This window comes from Mandrillus leucophaeus, unplaced genomic scaffold, assembly GCF_000951045.1.
Source record: "Mandrillus leucophaeus isolate KB7577 unplaced genomic scaffold, Mleu.le_1.0 Scaffold729, whole genome shotgun sequence".
Classification (NCBI taxonomy): Eukaryota; Metazoa; Chordata; class Mammalia; order Primates; family Cercopithecidae; genus Mandrillus; species Mandrillus leucophaeus.
This window is the reverse complement of record NW_012107908.1, coordinates 1,088,222-1,115,473: the sequence shown is the minus strand read 5'-3', so window position 1 is coordinate 1,115,473 and position 27,252 is coordinate 1,088,222. Positions and strand designations below refer to the sequence as shown.

Genomic DNA, 27,252 nt, shown 5'->3' with positions numbered 1-27,252 from the left:
ACAGGACTGAGGTCAGCAGCCAGGCTCCTCTGAGTGAAGGGGAGCAATGGCCAGGATCTGGTGGAGGGCAGTAGGGATGGGGAAGTGGAACTCATCTTGAAGTGGATAGAGAGATGGTGGGTGATGGGCAGAATGTCTGTTGCAACAACATGGATGGCTTTGGGCTCATGGGGACTTTGGGACCCTTTGCAGATGCCTGCAGTGGGAATGCTGTGTGTGTACCTCTGTGTGTGTGTGTGTGTGTGTGTGTGTGTGTATCAGTGTGTGTGTCTGTGTCTGTCCCATCATGAAAAACTGAATAGAAACTTTCCTGGCAAGGGTGGGTGTGCTGGGAGAGGCCAGGGGACTACTCAGAGATGGTGCCTGATTGTGGAGTCTGCTTTGAATTTCTTTTCTGTGAACTGTTCTAGCTCTGAGGCATGGGAATAATTTATAATGGACATTCAATCCTCTGCCTTACACTGGCAATTTTTTAAACTCTCAGAAATAATTAGCATTTCACCAGTCTGTGTTTCCACCAGTCTGTGACAGGAGGACTCTTCAGGATGTAGAGCAAAACTGAAATGTATTAGTCTTGAATTAGATCCTGGTTAAAGTTTTTGACCTGCATACTAATATGTCATGTGTTTCCTCTTCTTCCTCCAGCTATCTCCCCTGGTTCGAGGTATTTTATAAGCTGCTTAACATCCTGGCAGATTATACGACAAAAAGACAGGTATTTGCCTTTTTAAAATAATTCTTTTTAACAAATAAGCTTTAATTTTTATGATGAAAAAGTAAAACATGCCTTATATTTTACCAAAAAATGATGCATGCCCATTATAGAAAGTTTGGGAAATTCAGAAAATAATAGGAAGGAAAAGAAAATCACTTTTAATTTGCCCCTACTCTCTTCCCTAAAATAAATATTGCTAGCATTTTGGGTTGTTTTCTTTTTTAAGTTTTTCTTTGCATTAAATAAATGATAAAGAGACCCTTAACATTCACAGAGTTAATGCTCACAATTTCTAATATTCTCAAGCAGCCCGGAAAGTTTGTGACATGTATTAAATTATAATTTTGCTGAGGCACATATTTGAATTACTCATGTCATGCTGCAAATCTGGGGTTTGCAAGTAAAACACTTAACTGGCAAGTGACCTACCCAGCTGTCCTGAGTTCCCGTTTCAATAAAGCTTTGTGGTGCTTTTACAATAACTTTTGTGGGGGTCTGAAAATTACATTAAAAATTCATCTGTACCTTGCTGTACTTTTGGAAGAAGTGGTAAGGTAAGGTATCTTCCATGGATGTCAAAGGCCAGTTGGACCTTTATGTAGATTTTTGTAGCCCACATTTTCAGATACCATTATAACGAGCGTGCCTCCCACACTGTTAAAAATGTTATAAATATTTTTCATGGCTGCATACCATTTTATCATGTACCTTGATTTACTGAAGCATTTCCTATTATTGCGAATTGTTAATTGTTTGGGATTTTTCTACTGTTATGAGAAGTGTAACCATTCGCATCTATGAGAGTAAAGCATTTTCTTCATTTTTGGATTGTTTCCTTAAAAGGAGAATCCCAGATGGGCCATTGTAAGGTCAGTGGACATAGACATTTTTAAAACATTTGCCAAACTGCTTTGCAAAAGAATTCTGCTGTTTTCTTAAAGGATACCCTTTACCAGCAATGTAAGAGAGTGCCTAGGTCATGATACTCTCTCATCAGTACCATTTGTTGAATTCATTGTTTGACAAGTAAAAAAGTCTCATTGTTTTAATTGCATTTCTTTGATTGTTAATGAGTTGAATATTTGTCTATATATCTAATGTCTTATATTTTCCTTTTTGTATATGGCCTAAGATTTTTAATTAAAGTGATCCATTATTATTAAATGTTAAGGAAAGATTTCCCTTAATTTTTTTCTGTTGAATGTTCTGAGTAATTTGAGTGTTAGTTCTGAGAAATGGTCCATGAAAAGGGTACCAGTTCAGTCACACTGGGGTCCAGGGGAGGGAAAGCTGTGTTTCATTTCCATCTCCTTAAGATTCATTTAATGTAAGCTCTACGAAGTCCTGCATTGGAGAAACCTGGGTCACCTGTGCTTCCCATCTTGTTTTGCCCGAATCCCCTTTAATTCTGTGATAAATCTTAGCGTTCTGAGATAGCAGTGTTTCCTGGAACACACTTTGGGAAATGCCGTTTTGGAGGAAAGGGGGAAATTGTGTGTATAATGACTAAATCATTTTTTTAGAGACAGATTTACTCACTGGCAAATGTATTCCGGAGGTCACAGTAAATGGAAAGAATAACTAATAGAAATGGCGTCCTTGATCACTACACTCACTGTGAAAAGAAGCTTAGATGTCAGGGGATTCTGTCATAAAAGAAGTGGATTACTCTTTGATGAATGAATTAGGAGGTCACCTTGGGTCTGTTCATCGATTTCTGATTCACAGTTACCTTTAGTCAAACATTCCAGTTTTCACTCAAGTTTGAAAGGTGTCTTTAATAAATAGAATTGTGTAATATGTGGGCTCTTAACAGGTTTGAATTGGAGATTGACTCACATTTTTTTCCCTCCATATGTTCCAGTCCAAAAAAAAGAGAAAAAACTCAGTCAAACAAAGAACTTAGTACACTTTTTAAAACATGTGATTCAGGAAAGATTATAAAAGGGTAGGTGCAACCTACACATATGGGAAATGGATTATTACCCTGTAAAATTGGTGAACCTTTCCCCTGGGCCATTGCTCCAGCAGGACTCTGCCTCTTGGGATGTCAGAGGCTGAGATCAGTAACATGTTTTAGTTGGAATCTATTTCTCTTGAACCCAGGACTCTTTTTTTCCCCCTCTGGTTAAAAGAATTATGACACAGATGATAGGAAATCTGCCTACAACTGGCTTAATTGTTTGCAAGATTTTAGTCACCAGATTAGAACAGGAAGAGAGTTTTTATTTAAAGAAACAGAATCTACCTCCTGCACCAGGGCTGAAACCTTCTCTTATCCAAAAGTCATTGGGAAGGTTGGGAAGCAAGATAGGCTTCTATTTTCTCTCTCTCTCTTTCTCTGTGTGTGTGTGAGAGAGAGAGAGAGGCAGAGAGAGACAGAGACGGAGAGATTGTGATGGCTAAGCATGGGGTGTGGGAGACTAAGGTGTGGGTAACTGGGGTATCCGTTTGGGCCATGGACCCATCATGCTCATCAGACCTTGAATGGCCACCCTTGTGGAAGGGATGACAGGGCAAGGGGGGCATCTGAGCCAGGGAGTAAGGTGTTGGAGCCTGAGGGAGAGAAGGATGTTTGTGTGGGAGCATGGTGGTAGAGGCTCAGCATGGGATGTCAGAACTCAAATAGGATCCAGAAGAATCCATGTGAGAAGGGAGGCAGTAGCTGTGGCCCAGTGCTGGTGTATTGGATCCTGAGGTAAGGAAGGCATTTGTGTGAGGGGTTGGACAGTAGAGACCCAGCCCTGGATGTCTGTGTCAGGGAGAGGAGGGAGGGCATCTGGGTAGGGAAGGAGGCAGGGATGGGAATAGAAGAGTGGTTCCATACAAATAACCAAATATAAAAAGAAAATACAGGCAAGTTTTTTCACTTTTGTAGGATGATGTCACAGATATGTAGAGGGAGAAAACTAGAATAATTTCTATGTTGGATTGGAATAGGAGCCATTGGTATGAACCCATGGTTTTCAATATGGGAAGATGGATATAGAAATAAATAGATATGTGAAGTGCCTATTGTGGTTCCATGTGTGTATTATATATTATCTGGCTCCACTGACTGAAAGGGCCTGGCATAAGCAATACTAAGGAGCAGTGAGCACACGTGGTGCCCAGATCTTGGTTTCTAAATACCATTGTCCACTAAAAGAAACCAGGACTCATTGAAGAAATAACCTGATTCTGGGGCTGAGGCAGGGAAAGTATAAGATGAACCTGAAATATCTTTTGTGCCAAAAAAGTAAGGAATTGCTAAAAATATGATGTCAGAAGGGCACAAAAGCAGTAAGAGGACTCCCACTAGTCATATCTGGAACAAGTTGAACATCAAAACGAATTAGGATAGTAAAGGATTATAGTACACTGAATAAAACAGGAAACCATGGGCCCATGGTAATAAAATAAGTAAATGGATACATTGAAAGTTTGAGGAATGGGATATTTACATAAAGTGACAATCCACAAAATGGTTATCTACTGCAAAGAGAAAGAGTAATGTTACTGTAGAGATATCAAATGAATTAATCAGTTGATGAAAGCAAACATCATGAGTAAAGGGATATTGAAATCAGACATTAGACAGAACATTAGACAACTGAAAGTTATTCTACAAAATGAGTGGTCTCATTGTCAAGGCTGTACAAATCTAGAAAAGACTGAGGAACTGTTCCAGCCTGAGGATGAGTAGAGGGTTATAACTACTAACTGCAACATGTGATTCTGAAGTGGATTGTTTGCTGTCAAGGATATTATTGGCACAGTTGGCAAAACTTGAGGATGAGGTGGTAATTCTGCATCTCAGTGTTAATTTCCTCTTTATTATGATTCTCTTAGTTTGTTTTCTGCTGCTATAACAATACCACAGACTGGGTAATTTATAAAGAAAAGAGATATATTTGGCTCACAGTTCTGGAGGCTGGGAAGTCTAAGAGCCTGGTGCTGGCATCTGGTGAGGACCTTCTTGCTGGGTCATAACATGCAGCACTCAAGACAAGAGACACAAGATAGGGGCCAAATTTATCCTTTATCAGAAGCCCACTCTCACAATAATGGCATTAATTCATGACATAATCACGTCTTAAAGGTCCTGTCTCTTAATACTGTTACAATGATAATTAAATTGTCAGCACATGAACTTTTAGGGGGATACATTCAAACCACAGCAATGATTAATTGTGGTGATTTAGGAGAATGCCCTTGTTTGTATCTGTGGATGGTGGAGCATAATTTTGGCAGCTTATTCTCAAATAGGTCAGGAAATAATAAAGTTTTTTTTTTAACAGTTTCTACAACTGTTCAGTAAGTTTGAGATTGTTTCAGAGCAAAACTAAGCACATGCGCGCGCGCACACACACACACGTTCATCTCTCTCCTCTCTTAGAAGCTTGTTTGATTTGTCAGAGCTCAGACTGAAACAAGCTTGTAGTCTGGGTACATCTTCTTTTTCCTCTCCTTAAATTCACTACTTAAAGAAAGCTGTACTGAAGCCAGGAGGGCTCTGGAGCCTGCATTTCACCCCATAGCTGTGCAACTTACTAACGGGCTGATTTGAGACAAGTTGCTTCACCTTTTGGAGCCTCAGTTTTCACATTGTTGAAGTGGGTAGTTGCGAGGATCAAATAGAGGATAAATAGATACAAATATACACTTATCAGTATTATATTAGCACAAATAATTACACAGGGTGGGAGAAATAGCATTTGGATAATTCTGTGAGCAGTATTCTTTTGAGCATTTTAGAGGTGAATCCATTTTCAATCAAATAATTTATATCGCTTTGTATGTCATTATGTTGCTCAATTTCACGAATTAGAATGCATAGCCACCATCCTATATTGCATGCTGTTGTACTTAGTTCATTTCTAACTTTCCATAATTGGAGGCTGCCATGTGTACCCAGTGTAACTCAATAAAATTAATTGAGGGTAATGATGATGAAGACAAGATCTATAGTGTCATCGTTATTTCTCCAACCACCCCCGCCCTGTAAGCTAGGATTGTTTGCATTTAAAAGTTGTTGCTATGGAGTTTAGGGGATAGATTTGCTGAGAGCTTATGGTATATGATCCATAAAAGGCGGTCATGGTAGGTGTCTCACTGAGTAGAAAATGTCAAACTTGGTGTAGGAGGATCTATTTGGCTCTTATGTTTGAGGCATACGCAGAGTCTTTTGTCAAACCCTATGTGAATATCAAACCTATTTCTGTGCTGGGGCCAGCATCTCCCCAACCCCCTCAGTCATGTGTGCCCAGACCTCCCTGCAGGTATCTTACTAAGGGCTGAGCCTTGCTTTTGTTACTTAGGCCTTTTATTTCTTTCAGGAAAATCAGTGGAATGAGCTTCTTGAAACTCTGCACAAACTTCCCATCCCTGACCCAGGAGTGTCTGTTCATCTCAGCGTGGTAAGTGGGGCAGAGTATTAGCCATCACTGAGAACCCATTTCATTATTGACAGTAAGAAGGAAGTAGCTGAACAGGATTGTATTTTGTCACCTTTACCTACCCTACCCCTACCCCCAAATACTCTGACACCTCTGAGCTCAAGATAGGCCAGGGAGCTGAATTTCTTCCTTTCTCTGAGATTCTATAAGAAACAGACACGTCCTAAATGTCCCTAGGCTCCTCTGTAGCCATCATGCCATCACCAGCATCTCTTGGATCACAGATGCTGGGCTGAAATAGGATACCTGGCTCCGCCTGCTTCTTCAGTTCCCTGTCCCAGTCTCCCTGTATCACCCTTGCCCTGCAGCACTGCTGTGCGTGTCCCTTTGCTGAAGCCCATCCTGCACCCTCAGCTTTCAACATTTCCTCTCCCCTGTTTGCCAGGATAACACATATTCATCCTTCAGAACTCAACTCTGATTTTATTTCCAGAGAAATCCTCCCTTGATACTTCATAGGTTTTGCCAAGTTTACCTCCTTCGCCCCAAGCATCTTGCATACTTTGTGGTACTTAGTTACACCCTATTGGCATGCTTCCTTTTCCTATCCCCCTCACTGGACTGTGTGTCCCTTGAGGACAGAGAGGGAGAGTGCTTAGTGTTGTTCCTGGCCTACAGTAATAGTTTCTTTGAATGCCTATAAATATATGCTGCTACTACATGTTCTGCACTGTGCTCTGAAATACCAATTGGGAGATTTCCATCCTAGTCATTGTCTTGCCAATGACCTGAGTGACCTTAATCAGGACCTTTAACCTTGTGGGCTTCAATTTCCTCATCTGTCAGATAAGGCATCAGAAGAGGTGTAGGAGATCTTTTCCATATTTTGGTTCCAGGAATTCTCTGATTCCCTAGGTCAAACCATCAAGCCCTTGTCACTACCTTCATCAGAATTCTCAGATGGATATACTTTGACCAAGTATTGATTATTATCCAGGGGCTATTTCCCTTATGTCATGGGACCTGAGAATTTTAAGAGTTTTGTCTTTCATCTTCATTAGAACCTGGTACAGTGTTGGTATTCAGTGGTGGAAAGGTATCTCCTCTCCTAAAGAAAATTAATATCCCTTATAGGTTTTTTCAGAATGATGATAAAATTGAAAGCAGTGTTACTACCAGTAGTTAATAATAGATCTACTCTTTTAGTAAGTTCCTAATTTATACTAAATATGTATCTCTAATATTCAAAACAAGTCTACAAAATAGATATTAACATTCCCATTTCATGGATGAGATTTCAAGAGGAAAAAATACTTGCCCTTCCAAGGTCGTGTGGTTAATAAGAGATAAGACTTGAGTTTTCAAAGCCAGGGCTAACTTCAAGCCTATGTTCTTCCCACTGTGCCATTCATGTGGAAGGAGAGGGAGAGAAGGAAGGAAGAAAGAAAAAAATGAATTTACAGAGACTTTTGCCCATTTTAATAGAGCATAGGAAAGAAAGAAACCTTGTTACAAAAATTCTCATACGGCAGGGGAGACCATCTGGAAAAGATGAACAAATGAGCTTTAAACCTGCCCCAGTCCTTGCTGTATAGCTAAGCAACCCTGCCTTTGTCTCTGTCCTTTTTCCTAAGCAGCTTGATCTCACCACTTCAGTCCATAATGACATCCGACAGGTAGCTGTGGAGTAGCCTGGCTGGGTCACCAGCTGCTGGGGAGGAAGGTCCTCTCCTTCCTAAGAATGGCTGCTCAGGCAGTGTGCATGCCAGGCCTCAAGGACAAGCCATCTCAGGGGCAGCAGGAACTGCTGGGGTGGCGCAGCTGTTTCATGCCAGTGGTTTCTAGGAATGTTTCTGACCTCCCCTGGTCCCCAGCATTTCATGGGCAATGGAGCAAGACAGAATCTCAAAGGACAGCCTGGGGACTACTTGGTTTTGGAATTGTGTTGGCTCACTATTTACTATCAATTGCATCTATAAAGGCAGATATTTTTTTCTTTCCTTTTCACTGGGAATTCCTCTCTCCATATTGCGTTTCTGATTTTGAAGGGCCACTCTCATCTAGGTTATACATCCTGAAATGTTGATAAAATTGTAATCCTGGACTTTTTGTCTGTAGTCACTCTCTGCAAGAGTATATTTCTATGTGTCTTACATGAGTGATGATAAAAATAGTAATATGAACTAGCAGTTCAGGGCAATCATAATTTTACATTAAAATACCATTTATTGAATGGTAGGCATTTCATATATATAACATTTATTCTTCACAACAGTTTTGAAGTAGATAATATTCCCATTTACAGATTCAAAAACAGGTTCTGCGCTATTAAGTGAATTTGCTGAGCTACATAATCACCACATGGCCATTTGTTACTGAACTAAACTTCTAGCCCTTTGGTATAGAAGTTGGTATCTCATGGAGTCATATTTGAACCTTGCATTTTACTTTTCCTGTTTTAATCCTCATTGTTGAATTAATCACTTACTAGTTTCCATGCTACACCATCTCTACTGAAATACTTCATAGGTAGTATTTTGATATACACACAGATTTTGGAATAATGCATCGAAGAAGGCTTTTTTAAAGTTATCTATTTTATACTTTTTATTTTTTACTTTTTTATTTGTTTAAATCCCTTTAGCTGTCATCTGCACATAAAAAGCACAGGTATAACAGTCTGTCATGGTGGAAAGAGCACAACTCTGGTTACACAGATTTAGTTTTGGTCCATATTCTGCCACGCACTAGCTGCGTGACTTTTGACTGGCTACTTGACCTCTGTGAGCATTAATTTACCCATTTGTAATATGGAGATAATATCTATCTCAAAATTTGTTATGGGAATTAGAGATAACATTTACAGAGTACTAGACGTAATGCCTTTCATGTAGCAGGTATTCAACAAATATCTGTTGAATATTGGACAAGTACCTTACACTATTATTGTTGTCATCATCATCATTATGATTGTCCCCAGGGCCTTTCATTTCAGAAAGCCTATACAACTCATTCTTCTAGACACCTACCTATTTTGCAATCACCCAAGAGTGGGGGTTGGGGTGGACAACTTCTTGAAATGTCACTTGGGGGTCCAGGTTTGAACCTAGGCCATGGCTAAGCTGACCTTCTCTGCATGTGACCTTTCCTGGCCTTTGCACAATCCCATCTTTAATTGGCCGGCACCAAGCTCTTTCCGTTCCTGCTTGCCATTGTCTTCTGAGTCTTTAATAGCAGCAAAGGGTGTCATCAGTTCAGCCTGTTGTCATTTAACTCAGGGATGCATGCTTGTTACATATGGAGATGCCTCATTGGAAGTTCTTTGAAGAGGTCAAGTTTTCAACTCCACTGAGTCCTCTAGTCAGGAGGCTTATGATGGAGTGGGCTTCGGGGGCAGAATTTCTCTACTCTTAGTCATCTGCAGGGGTCTCAGTTCCAGTGCTCCAGCAACTGGAGCTCTTCCGAACATCACTTAGGCCTTTGGGGCAGATTTTGGTCACATTTTGTAGATGAATATAATCTCAGATGCTGAAATGAGATGACAGGTTTGGTTGGTAAAAATCATCACTGAGTGAATCTGGTGATATTTTGTTCCTAGAATACACTTGCCTTACTGAACGATAAATTATGAAACCAACGCCTTTCATGTGTTTAGCCATTTAACATCTTTGAACTATTTATTTATTTATTTAGAGACAGAGTTTCGTTCTTGTCACCCAGGCTGGAGTGCAGTGGCACGATCTCAGCTCACTGAAACCTCCGCCTCCTGGGTTCAAGCAATTCTCCTGCTTTAGCTTCCCGAGTATCTGGGATTACAGGTGCCCGCCACCATGCCTGGCTAATTTTTTTGTATTTTCAGTATAGGCGAGGTTTCCCCATGTTGGCCAGGCTGGTCTCGAACTCCTGACCTCATGTGATCCACCTGCCTTGGCCTCCCAAAGTGCTGAGATTACAGGCATGAGCCAACACTCCTGGCCTGAACTCTTCATTTATATCTCCCAAAGAAGTTCTCCTCTCATAGGAAAGAACTCCATCTACCAGAGTGATGATTTAATGCATCTGGTTCAATCTGACATTATCCAAAGAAAATATTCCATGGGTGTTTCTTCTGAGTGAAACGGTTTCCTTTTCTGAGTAAGAAAATATTTTCCAATCATTTACCTGAATTCTGAGTATGCAACTGTTAAACATTTTAGCAGAAATAAATCACTTTTGCTTTTCTTTTCTAGCATTCTTATTTTACTGTGCCTGATACCAGAGAACTTCCCAGCATCCCTGAGAATGTAAGTACTTGGGAAGAAAAAATTAAATTTTTATTCTTCTCTGTTTTCTGCTTATTTGTTTTAATAAATAAAGGATGTGATTTAAAGTATAATTACAAAAATTATGATTTTTAAAAAGAACACATTATAAAAACAAAAATAGAACTGAAGTATATTATAAAAACAAAACAAATAGAGAATATTTGCAAAGTATAGAAAGTATAAAGACTGAGGGATTGTTATTCCTATTTCTCAAAGGTAATTATGTATTAATATGATATTTAATTCCCCCTTTTTAGAATGTATTTTTACATAGTTAAATCACCTATTACAAAAACATCTTTTCCATTTTCATTCACGTGACTTATTTTTGTCAACTGTGTAATATTCTATTTACTCTGTAGTTTATTTAGCCATTCTCTCACTGTAGAACATTTAGATTGTTTCGCATTTCTGCTATTATAAGTGAAATGTTTCCACATAAAGAATTTTCCAAATAGAGGTTTATTAGGGTAGATCAACTCAAGCAGAATTACACTTTTACTTCTTACCCTTGTATATTTATCTTTCAGAGAATAAAGTATTTGTGGGTAAAGTATGAGGGCCTCCATCCTTACCTCCAAAGGACATAGGAGCAGTGAACTAGAGTGTGAGAGAGCAGAAGGTTGATGTTTGCCTTCTGAACAAGCTGAATGACATATCTAGTCTAGCGCTTGACATGTTTTCAAAATGTTTTACTATGATTATAAATAGTACTATGTAGAATCAGATAAAGAATGTCTACCACTTAGACACTTGATTACTTTTTTAAAATTGTGGTAACAAATACATAACATAAAATTTACCATGTTAATCATTTTTAAGTGTACAGCTCGGTAGTTTTGAATGTATTCATATTTTGTACAGTCAATGTCCAGAACTTTTTGTATCTTACAACACTGAAACTCTGTACTCATTAAACAATTCCCCATTACCCTATCTCTGCAACCCCTGGCAACCATCAATCTGCTTTTTGTCTCTATGAATTTGACTACTCTCCATATAGTACTTCACGTAAGTGAAATCATACAATATTTGTCCTTTTGTTCTGAGTTATTTCACTTAGCGTAATGCCTTCAAAGTTCATCTGCATTGAACCATATGTCAGGATAGCCTGCCTTTTTGAGGCTGAATGATATTCCATTGTATGTATAGACCACATTTTGCATATCTGTTCATCCAGCAATAGATGCTTGGATCAGTAGATATTGTTTTTACCCTTTGGCTATTATTAATAATACTGCTTTGAACATTGGTGTACAAATGCCTGGTTGAGTCTCTGCTTTCAATTCTTTTGGGCGTATACTTGAATGCTTGTTTAGAAAAGTACTGGAATATGTGGTATACCTTTTCATAACTACTGTAGATTCACAGAAAGGAAATTTTTCTAAGGGTTGTCTATAGAACAGATTACAAATGTCAAGTGATCAAATGTAACGAATGAAGTTAGGCTGTAGTATTGTGATTAGATAACAGTCTTGATAAGTTGGGATTATCAAGCATATCCATGTAGTGTATTATCTGTGTGATCAGACTGGTAGAAAATATTGCATCCTTTTCGTTTGACATTAATTAATAAAAAATTCAGACCAGAGTTCCCATTTCAGCAACAATAGATAACGTTGATTGAGTACTACTACTCGAAATATGGTATATTTGGTACTTTTCTCCATTTTCACATTTAGCTCTCTCAACAAGCTTACATGGTAACTACCATAATTATCTAATATAGGGAAACAGAAGCCCTGAAAATTTAAGTCACATATTCAAGATCCTACAGGAAATAAATGGTAAAGTTAGAATTCAAGTATTGGTCTTTCTGGATTCTTGAGACACAGCTCTTACATACTGTGCTATACTTTGAGCCCATGATTTTTACCTTTCATCTCTCAGAAAATTCCATTGAAATGATGAGCAAAAGGAGAAAACTATTTCCCTAATGACAGAGGAAGCTACCATGAGCCAGAAAGTTTGGGAATTTGCATAATATAAAGGAGATGATTACTGATAGTTGCAGTCAATTCAGTATAGACAGTGGAGAAATCCAAAAAGAAGTGAGAAAGTAGTGCAGGAAGAGCAGAAGCAGAGGCTGTGAAGGAGGCTACTGAAGGATTATTTTAAAATGCCATGGGACGTTTACAAGAATTGATCATGTACTAAATCATACCAAAAATTTCAAAATAGAGCGTATTAAACTCTCACAGGTCACTGTCTTTTATAGCAGTGAATGAAAACTATAATAATAATTAAAGGTTTAAAAATATTCATCTATTTGAAATAGCAGTTGGATCAAAGATGATAAAAATTGAAATTAGTTATTATTTAGAAATTAATGACAATGAGGACACTAAACAAGTACCTTAGGGATGTAGCCAAAACCACACTCTGGAGAAAATTCATAGCTTTGAATGTTTTTATATAAATAAGAAATTTAGAAAACAATGAACTTGACTTTCAAGAAGCTAAAAAAAAAAAAAAAAGAATAGTAATAAAAAATAACCAAAACTAGAAAAAGAAATAGTAATTTAATTTATTAGGGAACATTGTTAAAGTAAAATTGAAAAATAGTACTTTTTAAAAACTGAATTTGTGAAAAGAATAAAATTTTAAACTTATTTGATAAATTTAAACATTGTGAAAAGAGAAAATTTCTAGAAAAAGACAAATGATAGTTGGCTTCAGAAATAGGCAATATAAATATAGAATGATAACTTGAAAAGATTAATAAAGCTATATTGCAATCTCCATCCTTCGAAAAATCTGTCAGGTTTAGGTGGTTATATAGGTGTTTCAGGAACAGATAACTATTACTTAAATAGTACCAAATCATAGGAAAGGTATGTGTGTATGTATATCATACAACAGTGAAAGAAAAATCAAGCATAATCCCCCATCTCAGAGATCTATTTCTGAGTTTTTTCATCCTTCCTTTTTATGACATGCAGTTTTCAAACTGTGCCACCGGGAACCCCAGTGTTGCTTTGGGAGCCCTGGAAGGCCTCACAGGTAGATGGCTAACTGATCAGAGCATTGGATCCCTGCTCCTGTTTTATTCAGAGCAGGTTAATTTCCATTGTTTACATTGGGGGTTGAGTAATACTTTGTTTGAGACAAAAGTATTCTTTTAATTTTTTTGTTAAGTTTCGAAAGTTACATTTTTAAAAGCACACAAAATGTATACACTTTGTTTTTCTTATAACAATGTACTATGAACATCTATCTATGTCATTAAAAATTCTTCACAAATATTTTGTTGAAAAAAATTAATACTAATACATAGAGAAAAAAATGAAAGGCCCCCATTACCACCATCCGTCCCAACCCCAATCCCACTCTCCCTCAAGTGTTTGATGAAACCTTTCTCTAGGAATTTAGTGTTATATGTGTGAGTACCTGTGTGTGTTGTAGATGATTTTTAAACATAAATATGATGCTATTTTTTGGTTTAATGTATTCTAAAAGATGTTCATATCTACTTGCTTCATCCTTTTTAATGATATACTTATTTAGTGGTATTTTTATTCTTATGAAAGTAATGCATATCAATGGCTTAAAAAATGTAGTACTACATAGTTGTTGATGACAACCAGCAATTTTCAAGTTGCCCAGCTACTTTCAAGTTTTTAGCAGCTGTGTTTCCCTCTGTATTTTTGAATAACTTATTCATATTGCTAAATCTTATTTTTTTTTTCGGTTACAGATATCACTTATTGATTTTCCTATAGAAGATGAGTTTTGGTCTTTTACCATCTATAACCCTCCCCACCCCGAAACACACAGAATAGCATTCTCTCAGTCACATATTTCCCCTCTCCCATTCTTTCTATACCTTTAGAGCATTTTTACATTAAATCAGAAGTTACTGTTTACATTTTAATGAGCATGCTGAAGCAGTTAGTAGATTACCTTTCCTTTCTTATACAACTTTTTGTCACATAAGCGTTCTTGGGTTTCACATATTTCTCATTCTTGATTTTATTCCCTCGTTTTGGTGAAACATGTGCCAGTAGTTTTCTTGAGAAAGTACTTGTTAGAGGCAACATTTTTAGACCTAGCATGACTAAAAAGAACTTCCTCCTTCTCTTTTTGAGACAGAGTCTTGCTCTGTCGTCCAGGCTGGAGTGCAGTGGCACAATCTCTGCTCACTGCAAACTCCACCTCCTGGGCTCAAGCAATTCTTCTGCCTCAGCCTCCCAAATAGTCATGGCTACTGGTACCCACCACTATGCCTGGCTAATTTTTGTATATTTTAGTAGAGATGGGGTTTCACCATGTTGGCCAGGCTGATTTTGAACTCCTGACCTCAAGTGATCTGCCTGCCTTGGCCTCCCAAAGTGCTAGAATTACAAGCATGAGCCCAGTTTCTTTATTCTTCTTTTGATAGTTTGACTGTGTGTAGAACTCTAGGTTGGAAATTACTGTATCTTCCGAACTTTGAAGATGTTTCTCCACTGACTTCTAGCTTTGCTGTTGCAACTAAGAAGTCTCAGCCATTCTGATTCCTGTGATTTATTTATTGTAACCATCCTTTGATGGTCTCTCCTGGTATCCTGAAATTGCAGTGAGGTGCCTTGCTAGGGGCCTGTTTTCATCTATTGTGCTGGGCACATGGTGGTTCCATTTAATCTGGAAACTCATGTCCTTTAGAGCTGAGAACTTTTCTCACATTATTTCTTTGAAAAAATACTACTCTTCATTTTTCTGTCTTTCTCTGGGGCCTCTGTGGTAGAATGTTAAATCTCCTGTACTGCTCCTCAAATTTTCTTGTTTTTTCTCTCCTATTTTCCATCTCTCTCTTTTAGTTTTCTCTCCACTTTCTTCAGCGAATCTTTCCACCTTTAGAAATTTACTTCTGCCATTATATTAATATTTTCACTCATCTGTGAGACTGTTATTTATAGATTTTAAAAATTGTTCTTCTCCTTGTATTATTTTCTTGCTCAATATTCCTATCTTCTGTTTGTTTTGTTCCATAACTTTGACTGTAGAGCCTTTCCTCAAATGGCTGGCCCATCACATTTAAGAGTGAGGCATTAAAAAGCTGACTGGATGCTCTGTCAGTCATTTCTGGAGCTTGGAACTAGTGTGGCTATTTTCGGGGCAGGGGCCTCTCAAATGTCAGTATCAGAATCTTTTCCTTTGGATTGGTCTGTTTTCTTTGCCTTGGGAGTATATGCTTTAATACCAGTGTTCTGGAAGCTGAGTAGGAATGGTGGGTTATGACATGTCAACATCTAATATGTATACCTTCATTTAATACTCATTTCCAGTGTAAGGCTTTATTGCCTGTCCTCAACCATACCTGCTGTCCCCAGGCCTTTCTGGTTCCATTCTTCTAGAAAGTAAACACATAATCCTCTGGAGAGGTGCAGGAAAGTCCGTTGACAAGCTCAGTGAACTGGGAGAGGAGATCCTTGGGATTGAATTACTCCTATTTTTATTTGCACCCCCTCTCCTAGCCTTCAGAGATTCTGGGTGTCTCCAGTTCCTTTTTGGAATTGTTTTTGTGCTATGAGTTGGGCTGAATGCTCAGTGCTGTGCCTGCCTACCTTCTCCGCAGCTTTCAGCTTTTTTTCTCAACCTCAGTCACATGCTTGTCAGCTTGGGCCAGATCATTCTTTGTTGAGTGGGACTGTTTTTTACATCGTAGAATATTTAGCCTTGGTGGGCCCTACTCACTACATGATGGTAGCACAGTCCCCTCCAACTGTGACAACCAAAAATGTCCCCAGGCATTACCAAATACCCCCTGGGGGACTAATGGCCCCAGGTTGAAAACCACTTCTTTAGTCACATCTGCTTTTTGGCTTTCAAAAATTTGATCTCTTTCTTCCATTAGTAACTCTTTTCCTGTTTTTCGGCATTTGTGCCTTTTAAAATTCTTTTACTGTGACTTTTTCTGGGAGGGTGGTGTCAGGAGAAAGAAAAGATAAATGTACGTTTAATTCACTGTATTTAATTGTTTTAACTATGCTTTCCCTACTAATAGACATTTATATTTTCTACTATAAATAATGTTATGATAAAAATGATTGCCTAGGTTAGGTACATTAAATTTTTTTTTCTTTTAAGGACAAATAATTTCTTAAGAACTTGATTTTAAGGTACCTGGAAGTTCTGATCATTTCTAATTTTTCAAAACTGCAATTGAGATTAGGAAGTTTTTTTTAAAGTCCTCTCATAGCCTTACCTCCAAAGCCTGTCTATACTGTATGCTACCTCTCCTGCCCCCACTATTTAAAAAATTTACATTCCTTCTGCTGGTTTTGCCACTAATGAACCAATTCCCTGTGCATGACCCATTGTCCCTAAATCCTCCTTTGCAAACCAGTAAAAGGCTAGCCTTGTTTGTTTCTAAGCGGAATGGTAATACCAATCTGCCAGACTCCTACCGGACATGATTCCGCTTTAATCCTTAGAGCTACTCCGAGAGGGGTAGACGTGAGCCCCGTTTTAGACAGGGAGCCCAGAACCCATAGAGCTGAGGTGGCAAGGTCTGCTCGTAAGCAGGGTGTAGCGACCCAGGTTTGTAAGGTTTTGTTCCTGTTGTACCCCACTGCCTCCCTGGAATTGACGTGTTCTATTCATGAGGAAAAAAAAGGAAATGATTTTTTAAAAAATATAGCAAATTACAAAATGAAGCAGGAAAGCCTTTCCTCTAAGGAGAATCTGAACTTTTGTAGGACCAATTTGTGTGGTTTTTGTCATAGAATCACTATTGAGCTCTAGCCATGTTCAAATTTGCATATTAATCTCTTGATAATTTTTCAAGGATTAATTTAAAATTACTAAATTGCTGCATTGCAAATTGAAACAAGCAATAACTGTGGGGTTGTTATTCCTTTATGATCTGGTATAGTGGAAAGAACATGAATTTTAGAGACAACCAGACTCTGGGCTTCACTACCCTGGGACCCTGGGGCAATTTCTTGGAGCCTCTAGGTCCTTATCTACAAAAGGAAAATGTGAGAAACTCATAAAGTATTAAATGTAGAGTCCAAAGACAATGTCTGGTGTGATAGAGATACTGCTTTCAGTGGTCTGTTTCTTTTTCTCCTTTTCTTGGCTCTCCCATAATTCTAGTCTTAACCTCCCTTGAGATCTGAGTTGTGGCTGAGGGCTGAAGAACATTATTCCTGGAGTACATCTGTTCTAGGTTTTTGCTCATATTTCATGGTTATGGAGACTAATTATTTTCCCTTCATGGGGCATGTATTTCACAGAGCCTTGAAAGTGTCTTAGCAGGCCCTTTTCACACCAGAATGTCTGAAGCTTGGAACTGGTGTGGCAAATGGAGCCCAGGGCTTCACTGCCTGTAATATAGATGGTTTGTAAATATTTATTGATTATCTCCTCTAAGGAACATAAACAACAAAAAGGATAAATAGGCTTTGGGATATGGAACTTAATAATGTTCTATCACCAGATAATCCTGTTCTCCTGGACAGCTTCAGAGAAGTGTTAGTGTAAAAAAAGAGACGAAGAAGCTGGTGTTTATTGAGCATCTACTGTGGACCAGATCAGGCACTGTTTGTTATGTTCTGAAATCTTCACAACAGCCTTATAGTATGGTTGTTATCTCTGTTCTGGAGAGGAAATGAAGCCCAGAGATGTGAGGTAACTTGCCAAACCAGGAAATGCTAAAACCAGGATTCACACCTGTCAGTATGATCCAAGCATTGAGATGCTGCTGGGTCTGGGCCCTGGCTCCGTGGCTCGCCCTACCTATCTAAGAAATTGCTCATCATACGTGTAAGTTATATAATTAATTGTATGAATGTTTGGTAAAATGTCCTCTCTTCTTCTCTAAGGACAGGGATCAGTATTTTTTGTTTCACTGTGGCACTATACCCAGAACAGAATAGATGCCCAATATGTATTTATTGACTGAACAAATGACTGAATGAATTAATTAACATGTAGCCCCCCCGCCCAGGAGAAGAAAAAAGAACAATTCCTTTCAGTTGGCTTTTGGGCCAATTTGTCTCCCAGACATTAATCAAAAGCAAACGTAAAAATTTAATTCTTTTCCCTTTCAGATCCCCATTGAAGTTAATTCTCATTATTTCTACAATTTCTTTGTAAAAATATTTTCTTTCTTTTCAGTGAAAAACTATCACTCTGTAATTGCTCATCAGGGTTTTCTCTGTCTATCAAGATAACACATGTAGGAGTGAATTTTATGCAGGCAATAATTAAATGAGCATAAATCTTTATAAATTTTAAACAGTTGACCTGCATTTAAAAAAAGTCACAGATCATGAACAGTTATATAGTAATAATTACATTGTAAACCAGCTGTATAAAGGATTTTTTTTAAGTGTCCAGGTTTTGAAGTTTACTTTTGATTAATGGATAATCCTATAGACCTTCATTTGGAATATTAAACAAACCTGTCTTAATTATCTAGTTGGTGTCATACCAAGTGGTTAATGATGCGAGGAAAGCAGTTAGAATGGACAGTTACATATAACATTGCCCAGACTCCACTTTGTCAAAAGATGCGCCATGATATAGAAAAGATTTATGAACTCATCGTGACTTTCAAACATAAACAAAGTTGAAGTGGTAGTAGAAGACCTATTATCAAGAACTGTGATTATAGAGAATTCCATTGTTGCTCTTAAGAGTTGTCAGGTAATTGTTTATTCTAATGGTTTTTCCATTCACTTGGAGGGATGAAAGTTGACCTCTGGGTAAACTCTGCTTTCCTTTCTAGAATACACTTCTCTGATTTGATTGCTTATGTGAATTTCTGGGATTCTTTCTTAGGCAGATTGTTTTAGATTCCAAATTTACAGTTACCTTTAAAGAATCCCTCGCAACTAAGGTTAGTTAAATTCTTAAAAAAAAAAATCAGTTGGGGGTTTTAAAAATTTATATTATGGTAAAATATAATTTGAACAGGAGTTATTTCAGTAAACAAGACACACTGACAAAACCAAGCCTCTTGCCTTGGAAGCTGCCTTCAGACACAAGACAGTAGGTCTTTATCATGTGTACCATGTATGAAGTGGAAAGTCACAAAGACTAATAAAATGACAGACAGTGGGGCGGACTAGCATCTGTTTCGAAGGCTCCAAGGAGTACCCAGCTTAGAGTCAGTTCTTTGGTTTGAGGATTATCTCATTTCCCTAAGGTATTGAACCTAAGACGCTTTCTCTCTAAGCCCCACTATATCCCCTTCCATCCCCACCCCACTCCAACTCACCCCATCGCTACCACCCCCACCTGCTTCATAACCTCAGGCATAGATCACAGTGAGCCTCAAGTCTCCAGCCACCTGGATTGGTACAGGAGCCAGCAGGGACAGCTATAAGGGAGCAGCCATTATGAGGCTTCTCCTGGGAGGATGGGGGTTTTGCCAGGTGCCATTCCCTTTCTCTTTGTCTGGATTTAGAGCCACAGGGGTTTGCACTGGACCTGACGCTTACCAATGTTTCTTTGCAGAGATGAGAAGTGGAAGCCAAGAGTCTAAGGAGCTTGTGCGTTGCAGGCTTCTTCTGAAGTGCACCTTGCAGGCTGCTCTGTCCAGAGACCTTCCTCAGATTTGAGCCCTTTCCAGCCTGGGTGGTGGATAGCTTTGTAGCTGTGCTACCCAGCCCTAGAGAGTGTGGCCAGAAGAGATGCTAGGTAGAGAGGCACATGCTCATGGAGACATAAATGTATGTGTAACTGAAATAATGTTTAAACTGCATGAGTAGGAAGGGAATATCCTCAAGCCTAAAAACTTACTGGCACTAAGAAAACCGAGACCTTTTGAGCACAGAAGCTGGGAACTAGTCCTCAAAGCAAGGTTTTCCTTTCCAAGTAGGTGAGTTACACAGAGAAGTAATTGGCAGAGAATGAAGAAAGTAGTTACTTCGGCTCAGCCATGGTGGCATTACAGCCCAGGACACTAGGCCTAGGACGAGGTGGCCAGGGACACCATGTTTGACAGGAATTATGGTACTTATAAGAAGTATTTATCCTTTATTAAAAGAATGGACTCTTCCTTTAAAAACCTGTTTGGGCAAGTGGACAAGTATGGTGCATAGTAATCTGGAAGCCCAGGGGTCATTTGAGACTTTTTTCTCCTTCCCTCCACAAGCCTAATTCATCGCCAAGTCCTGTGATTCCACTTTGTAGATTATCTGTGACATCCACACCCAAAGCTTTGACCTGAATTGGTATTTTAACATATATTTTAATCATTTCTTTCCCAGAATATGGCAGCAGCCTGTTAGTTGACTGTTCTGTCTCCTGTTTGCCCTCTTATCTGTCTCCCACAGAGCCTCTAGGAAGATTTTTCTGAAACACAAATAGGATCATGTCAGGATCCTTCAGCACTGCCCTGTCCCTAGCTCCCCTACCCCCTGCTCTCCCGCCCCACCTGCCCCTCACTCTCCTCCCTGCCTGTAGCTCCTGTCCCCACCCTGTCTTTGCCGCTGCCTGGAATATGCTTCTTCCCTCGTCCACTGAGTAAACCCCTGTTAGGAGGCCCAGACCAAATGTCTTCTCTGTCACACCTTCTCCAGCCTTCTCCTGCATATCAAGGGGGTGAGGCTTCTCAGCCATGCCTGGAGTGTAGTCTCAACCATGGTACGTTGCATACTGGATTTCTGAGTCTAATGTCCCTCTCACCCCAGAGTAAGCAGGAAAATGGAGATCACAGTTAGTTTATCTCTGCAGGCCTAGCTCCTGGGAGGGTGCTAGGCACATAGGAGTTAAATAAGTGTGTATTGATTGCCTGATTATAGGAGATAGAAATGAGAGGATGGGGACTTAGTCCACGGAAGAAGCAAAGGGCTGGGAGAGTGGTTTATCTCGTATCTTTTATCAGCAGAAGCTCGTAATGTGTTCTGGCTGTAGTCTTGACTGAGGACAGCCTGCTGCGGAAGCCCTCCCTTCTCCTATCCTCTGATCTTATCCATCGGAGAAATATGGTTGGCCTGGCTGTGAAATGAACACCTGCTTCTGTGTACAGCCCTCACCCCAGTTACCTGAAAAACCACTAATTTATTTACATTTTTAATAAATGTAGCCACAGATACCATGAAAAGTCACCCCTCCCTCCTTCCACCATCCCCAGCTACTTACCAGCCTTTGTGCAGTTTCCAGTGGCAGTTCTTTTTCTATAGGTTCTTCACCATTACTGAGTAATCAATCGCTTCATCCGACTCAGAGCCGGGTTTTCCAGAGTCACATGCTACATTCTTCCTAATGTCCCACGTGGTCCATCTTCTTTGCTGGTGCGTTCCTCGCTGCACTGCTCTCGCCCGAGTGAGGGACCAGCGCCCTCAGCCATTGCTTCCTCCCTGCACCGAGCTTGCTCTCATCAAACTGCTGGATGATGGGAGAAGCAGCTTCACCCAACAGGACCTCAGTCTCGTGGCAAAAACGTACTTAAAAAAAATACTGAGTTACTGGAAGATGGGAACAATGGAAGCATACAGGGGAGCTTGACAAATGAGTTGAGGAAGTCTCCCGGGAGGAGGTGACATTGGAGCTGGGCCTTGAAAAGTAAGCAGGTGTCCTCAAGGAAGAGCGGGGCATTCGAGGCAGAGGACATGGCAGAAGTAAAGGCCTGTGGGTATGAAAAGGCATGGCAGGCCTGAGAGAGTAAGGATTGGTGTGGCTGGAGGAGGGAGATTCCTGACTCTATGGGGCCTGCTTCTGAACTGAGGCTTGGTGGGAGCTGCGAGTGCTCCCTGCAGCTGCTCCCGGGGCCCCACTCTGCCCCACAGGTGCTCCCACGGCTGAGCGAGGTTCCCAGGGCTGTTGGCACTCCCACCCACTCCCACCCGCTCAGGCGGGTGGCATCCCAGAAGGAAAGAGGCAGGGGAGGAAGCAGATAAGAAAGACAGCTTCTGTTTAGACACAAATATCTTGGTAATCAGCACAGATGGGATGAGAAATACCAAAAAAAGTACATGACAGTTTAGAGAGAATTTGGCTAAATGTTACATATTTTTAACATACCTGTGTAGAGTTTTTGGAACAAGCACCTGAGTCGCTCAGAATCTGATTGGAGATGGGGAACATGCCTCAATCAAATGGTGTTTTTATTTCAGAAATGTTCCCTTCTCCATCCACAAAAGTATCCTTGTGGTTTTTTTTTTCTCCCACCAAAATAAGGCGCAGGATTTGTCTCTGACGCTGTGTCTCCCTATTTGGACGGCAAGCTGTGTAACATATTTCTCCCCAGCGTGAAGCTTCTTGGCAGACTCTTGAGGCCACGTTTTGGTGGCTTCAGAGTTATCTTTGGATCTGTCAAAAGTGCTAATGGGCTTTCTGGCCTTCTTTAAGCTCCTCATTTCTATTTTCTTTTTACTTCCATCCTCTCCTAAAAGAAAAATTCATGTAATTCATCAGCAGTTAAGCTTTTTACCGAAATGCTCAGTGAAGGGCCTCGTATTTTTGTTTGTGAGGAGAGCTGTGCCATGTCACCATCTTCAGAGCAAACCCCACCCTTACATCATTAGCTCTGCGTTCCTCCGTCCAGTGGAGGAACCAAGATACACTGGGTGACTCCTTCTGACTGCCTTTGGTGTTTGCTATTTTGTTTTTCACTAAGTTTGTTAAGAGGCAAGTTGATGTGATGGTTAGGGTATGAGTTTCGGATTGAGGAGATGTAGTTTTGAAACATGGCTGTGCCCTTTCTAGCTGGGTGACCTTTAGAAGTCTACTGAGACTTCCTGAGGCTCAGTTTTTTTTGTTTTTTTTTTTTCCTCATCTGTAAAATGGAGATGATAATGCCTGTCTCAGGCTTGTTGGGAAGATTGGAAAGAACACCTGTTGCCTGCCACATACAGATCACTCCGTGAATGGGGTAACAGTAACTTTTAACAGAAGCATTTCCCTTTCTTTAGGCATACTTGATCTTGTTTTGTTTCTTTTTCCAAATATGAGTTTTACCTACAATTTTGTGTGGAATACAAAGAGCCTGGATTTAGAGACAGACCCACTCAGTACTGAATCATGTCACATCCACTTACCTCATGACCTTTGTCCAATTACACAACTTCTCTGTGCCACTGTTTTCTCATCTTTATAGAGAGATAATAATACTTAGTTCAAGGAGCAGTTTGAAGATTAAGTGAAATGTTTAATAATAGATGTGAACCTTTCCCATGATGGATGTGTGTAAGAGGGACAATGTGGTGTAAGGGAAAGCGTATAGGCCGTGGAGTCAGATCTGCCAGTTACTGACCTCTCCCAGACTTCTTTATATTGGAAAGAATAACGCCTCACTGGATTTTTGTGAAGATTGCACAATTACACATCCACAGTGTCTGGTACAGTGGCTGGCACTTGAGAGGTAGTTAGTATATAGAGCTATTAATTCAGTTGCTCTGTATTTATAAAGGTTGATGGTTAACCTGGTACTTCAGTCAAACAATAATAAATTATAAGATAAGTGCCCAGTTTTACTCCCAGCCCATAACATTGTTGAAAAGCACTTTATGCTATTTTGCATGTAAAATCCACCTGGTTTACTTCAATTTATGGGTTATAGATCTTTAATCATTATAAACTGCAACCCCTGGCAATAGCATTCCTTCCCTCCCCAACCCCTTTCATTTTCAGAGGATTATATTGTGTGGCATTGAAAACCTGTAACATTGAAGAAATTAGCATATTCATGTGTATTGTTAAAGCCAGGTGGGTATAGAGTGCATTGTATAAATGAAACACATTCCATTTTTTTTCTGAAATCTGAAGAGTACCAATCTATAGTACTAATTAAAAGAATGAAGCCCAGGCTACAGGGGGGAAAAAAGCTAGTTAAAACACTGCTTTGTCACAACTTGCTGCTGTTTGTCTTCAGTTTTTTTTTCCCCCTTTTGAATGAAATACCTGGAAATTGTAAATGTTCAAAATTGCCTTAATTCCAGCTGAGCCGTTTTAGCGAATGTAAACTGTGAAGGAGGGGATACCAGCAGTGATGACAGGAGAGGAGCTCGCCTGGCCTTCGTGGGTGGCATCTCCTGGACAGAAACGGGCTCAGTGCCAGAAGCATTTTGGTCCCTGGGTACTTTGTTTTGCTTAGGCTTATGGCACAGCACATCGGGAAGGTTCTAGGATCTGGGGCCCAAAGATTTGAGCAGCAGTCCTGTCTTCATTGCTTATTAGACTGTTCCATCTTGGAGAATCTCTCTGAGTCTTGGTATCCTCATTTGTAAGATACATGTAGAATTCCTGTTCTGCTCACCTTTAGGAACTGACCTAAGTGCTGTATGCAACCTCATGTTGTAATCACCACACAAAGATATAATTGCTCAGGCTCCTTCCTCTCTAAGGTGTCTTCCAACTTTACTGTTCATGATTTTACACATGAGGGGGATTTGGCCTCCGGGCTAGAAAGAAAAGGACAGGGAAAGAAGAGAGTATACTTTCTGATTATTTTCTGTTTCTTAGATACTGTTATAATAAGAAGAAACAAAATCAGCCACAAACCGTGCCTTCTTCTTTCTCCTAGAGAAATCTGACAGAATATTTTGTGGCTGTGGATGTCAACAACATGTTGCATCTGTACGCCAGTATGCTGTACGAACGCCGGATACTCATCATTTGCAGCAAACTCAGCACTGTGAGTAGACAGTCTTAAGACTGACTTTGTAATGATCTAATTTTAATTGAAAGATACATCGGCAAGATGAAAGAAGATTTTAGGAAAAGGAGTCAGCTACAGTCCCTTTATATGGCAGCATGTCATTTTCATTAATTGTTCATTTTTTTTACAGTGCCAATGCACATTTCATTTATTCCTGTAGTCTCACAATTATAAATAGCTTTCCATTTGATTGAGTGTTATGAACATGTTGCAGATTTCTACATGAGCTTCGATTATTGTCATTTTTTAATGTCTACACCATATTTATGATACAGATGTGTCATTATTTACTATATCATTCTTCTCTTGATGGCCATTTAGGTTGTTCATTATGATTTAATCCTTTTAGTAGATAATACTGCAGTGAACATCTTTTGGCTTCTTTTGACTGTTGCAGTTATATTCCAAGGAGTGGGACACCAGGTCACAGGACTTGATAAGCACTATTATTTAGGGACTGCCAAATTGCTTCCCAAACGGGCGGTGCTTGTTTACAGTGAAGGCTGCCAGCTGTAGATGAGTGCACCATTTTCACGGCAGCTTTGCCAGGAAAGAGAGAGAGTGTGCGTGCGTGTGCTCAGGTGTTTTAATTCTGCTAAGAAAGTAGATATGTTATGGTATTTCAGGCTTGCTTTAATTTTAAAATTACATCTTTGGTTAGAGGTAACTGAATATTTTCCATGGGTTTATTTTTTTATTTGTATTTTGTTAATATCCTTTCACATTTGTTTTATAGGTGTCTTGATGTTTTTTTATAAATTATAATGAACTTTCTATATAACTTTTGCTGTGTGTATAATATAAATATTTTTATATTCCTTTTATTTTAGTTTTTCACTTGCTAAGTATAAGAGTTCACATTTTCCCCAATAGTTTTTATGAAAATTCTTAAGCTATTATAGAAAGTTGAAATAATTTTACAGTGAATGCTGATATACTTCCATCTAAATTCTACTAGTGACATTGTGCCAGTTGCTTTATCATGTATTTATTCAACTATTCATCATCCATAGCATCCATTAGTCCATCTTTTTTTTTCTTTTTTTGAGACAGAGTCTCACTCTATCACCCAGCCTGGAGTTCAGTGGCGCTGTCTCGGCTCACTGCAACCTCTACCTCCCAGGTTCAAGTAATTCTGTTGCCTCAGTCACCCAAGTAGTTGGGATCACAGGCACGCACCACCACACCCAGGTAATGTTTGTGTTTTTAGTAGAGATGGGGTTTTGCCATGTTGACCAGGCTGGTCTTGAACTCTTGACCTCAGGTGATCCACCCACCTCAGCCTCCCAAAGTGCTGGGATTGCAGGTGATCCATCTTATTTTTTATGCATTTCAAAGTAAATCACAGGCGTCACTTTACTTTCGCCTAAATAATTCAATATCTGTTTGCTGGGTTTATTGTTGTTTTTGTTTGTAGACAAAACTTATATACAGAAATTGACTGGAGGTAGAATGCCTAATAGGCATCCCTCTGTTAGAGAGAGTAGAAAAATATTTTCATAAGCAGAGAGTTCCCTAATGAAGGGCCTGTGGATAACGTCAGTTACGTGTTTACCTGTGAATAAAAGGCACCTAATAATGAAAACTCTCTGAGACTACTAGAGTTTTCCTTATGGTTTTTATTATACCTTCATCATTTTATTATTTCTTTGGTTATTGATTACTTATCAAGAACTCAGTTTTTTGTTTGTTTGTTTTTTATTGCCCACTATGTGTTAAGAATAGCCTGTAGTCGACCTCTTGCTTTGTTTTACATTTTATTTTACACCATACGTGCAGTTCATAATTTCAGGGCACAAACACCCAGACTGTTTCAGAATGAGAATATTGTCAACCACATCAATCATCACCTCTTTAAAAGAGTCTAGTCCATAACCAGTTACTGTTGCTTTAGATTGTTAAATTTCAGTCAACAAAAACGTGACATCATCTCAGTGGAACTGAATTCCCTATCATTTAATCATGATGTTTTTGATCCCTGACTGTGTGCCATGCACTGTCCTAAACACTTTTCATGTATTAACTCATTTAATCCTTAATACAACAGCCTTAGTGGGTTCTGTAATTACTTCCGTCTTATACATAAGGAAGAATGAACCTTCTGTGTGATTTTGCTCTCATCAATGTAGTGGATTAAACACACAAAAGTTATTTCTGCTTTCTCCCAAAACTAAAATGAAATAAAGGAATAAATCTACAAACACAAAGAACAGATGCAGCAGAAATTTTTAAAATAATAAGAAAATACTGTTAGCAACTTTA

General features: G+C 39.3%; 1 protein-coding gene across 1 annotated transcript in view; it reads left to right on the top strand.

Moving 5' to 3' along the window:
- DENND1A (DENN/MADD domain containing 1A) overlaps positions 1-27,252 on the top strand; it is a 497,378-nt gene that overhangs the window by 203,356 nt on the left and 266,770 nt on the right. The window contains exons 5-8 of the mRNA XM_011965500.1: positions 646-715; positions 6,034-6,114; positions 10,323-10,376; positions 24,856-24,966. Coding sequence (XP_011820890.1) covers positions 646-715; positions 6,034-6,114; positions 10,323-10,376; positions 24,856-24,966 — 316 coding nt within the window. The remainder of the gene's footprint in view (positions 1-645; positions 716-6,033; positions 6,115-10,322; positions 10,377-24,855; positions 24,967-27,252) is intronic.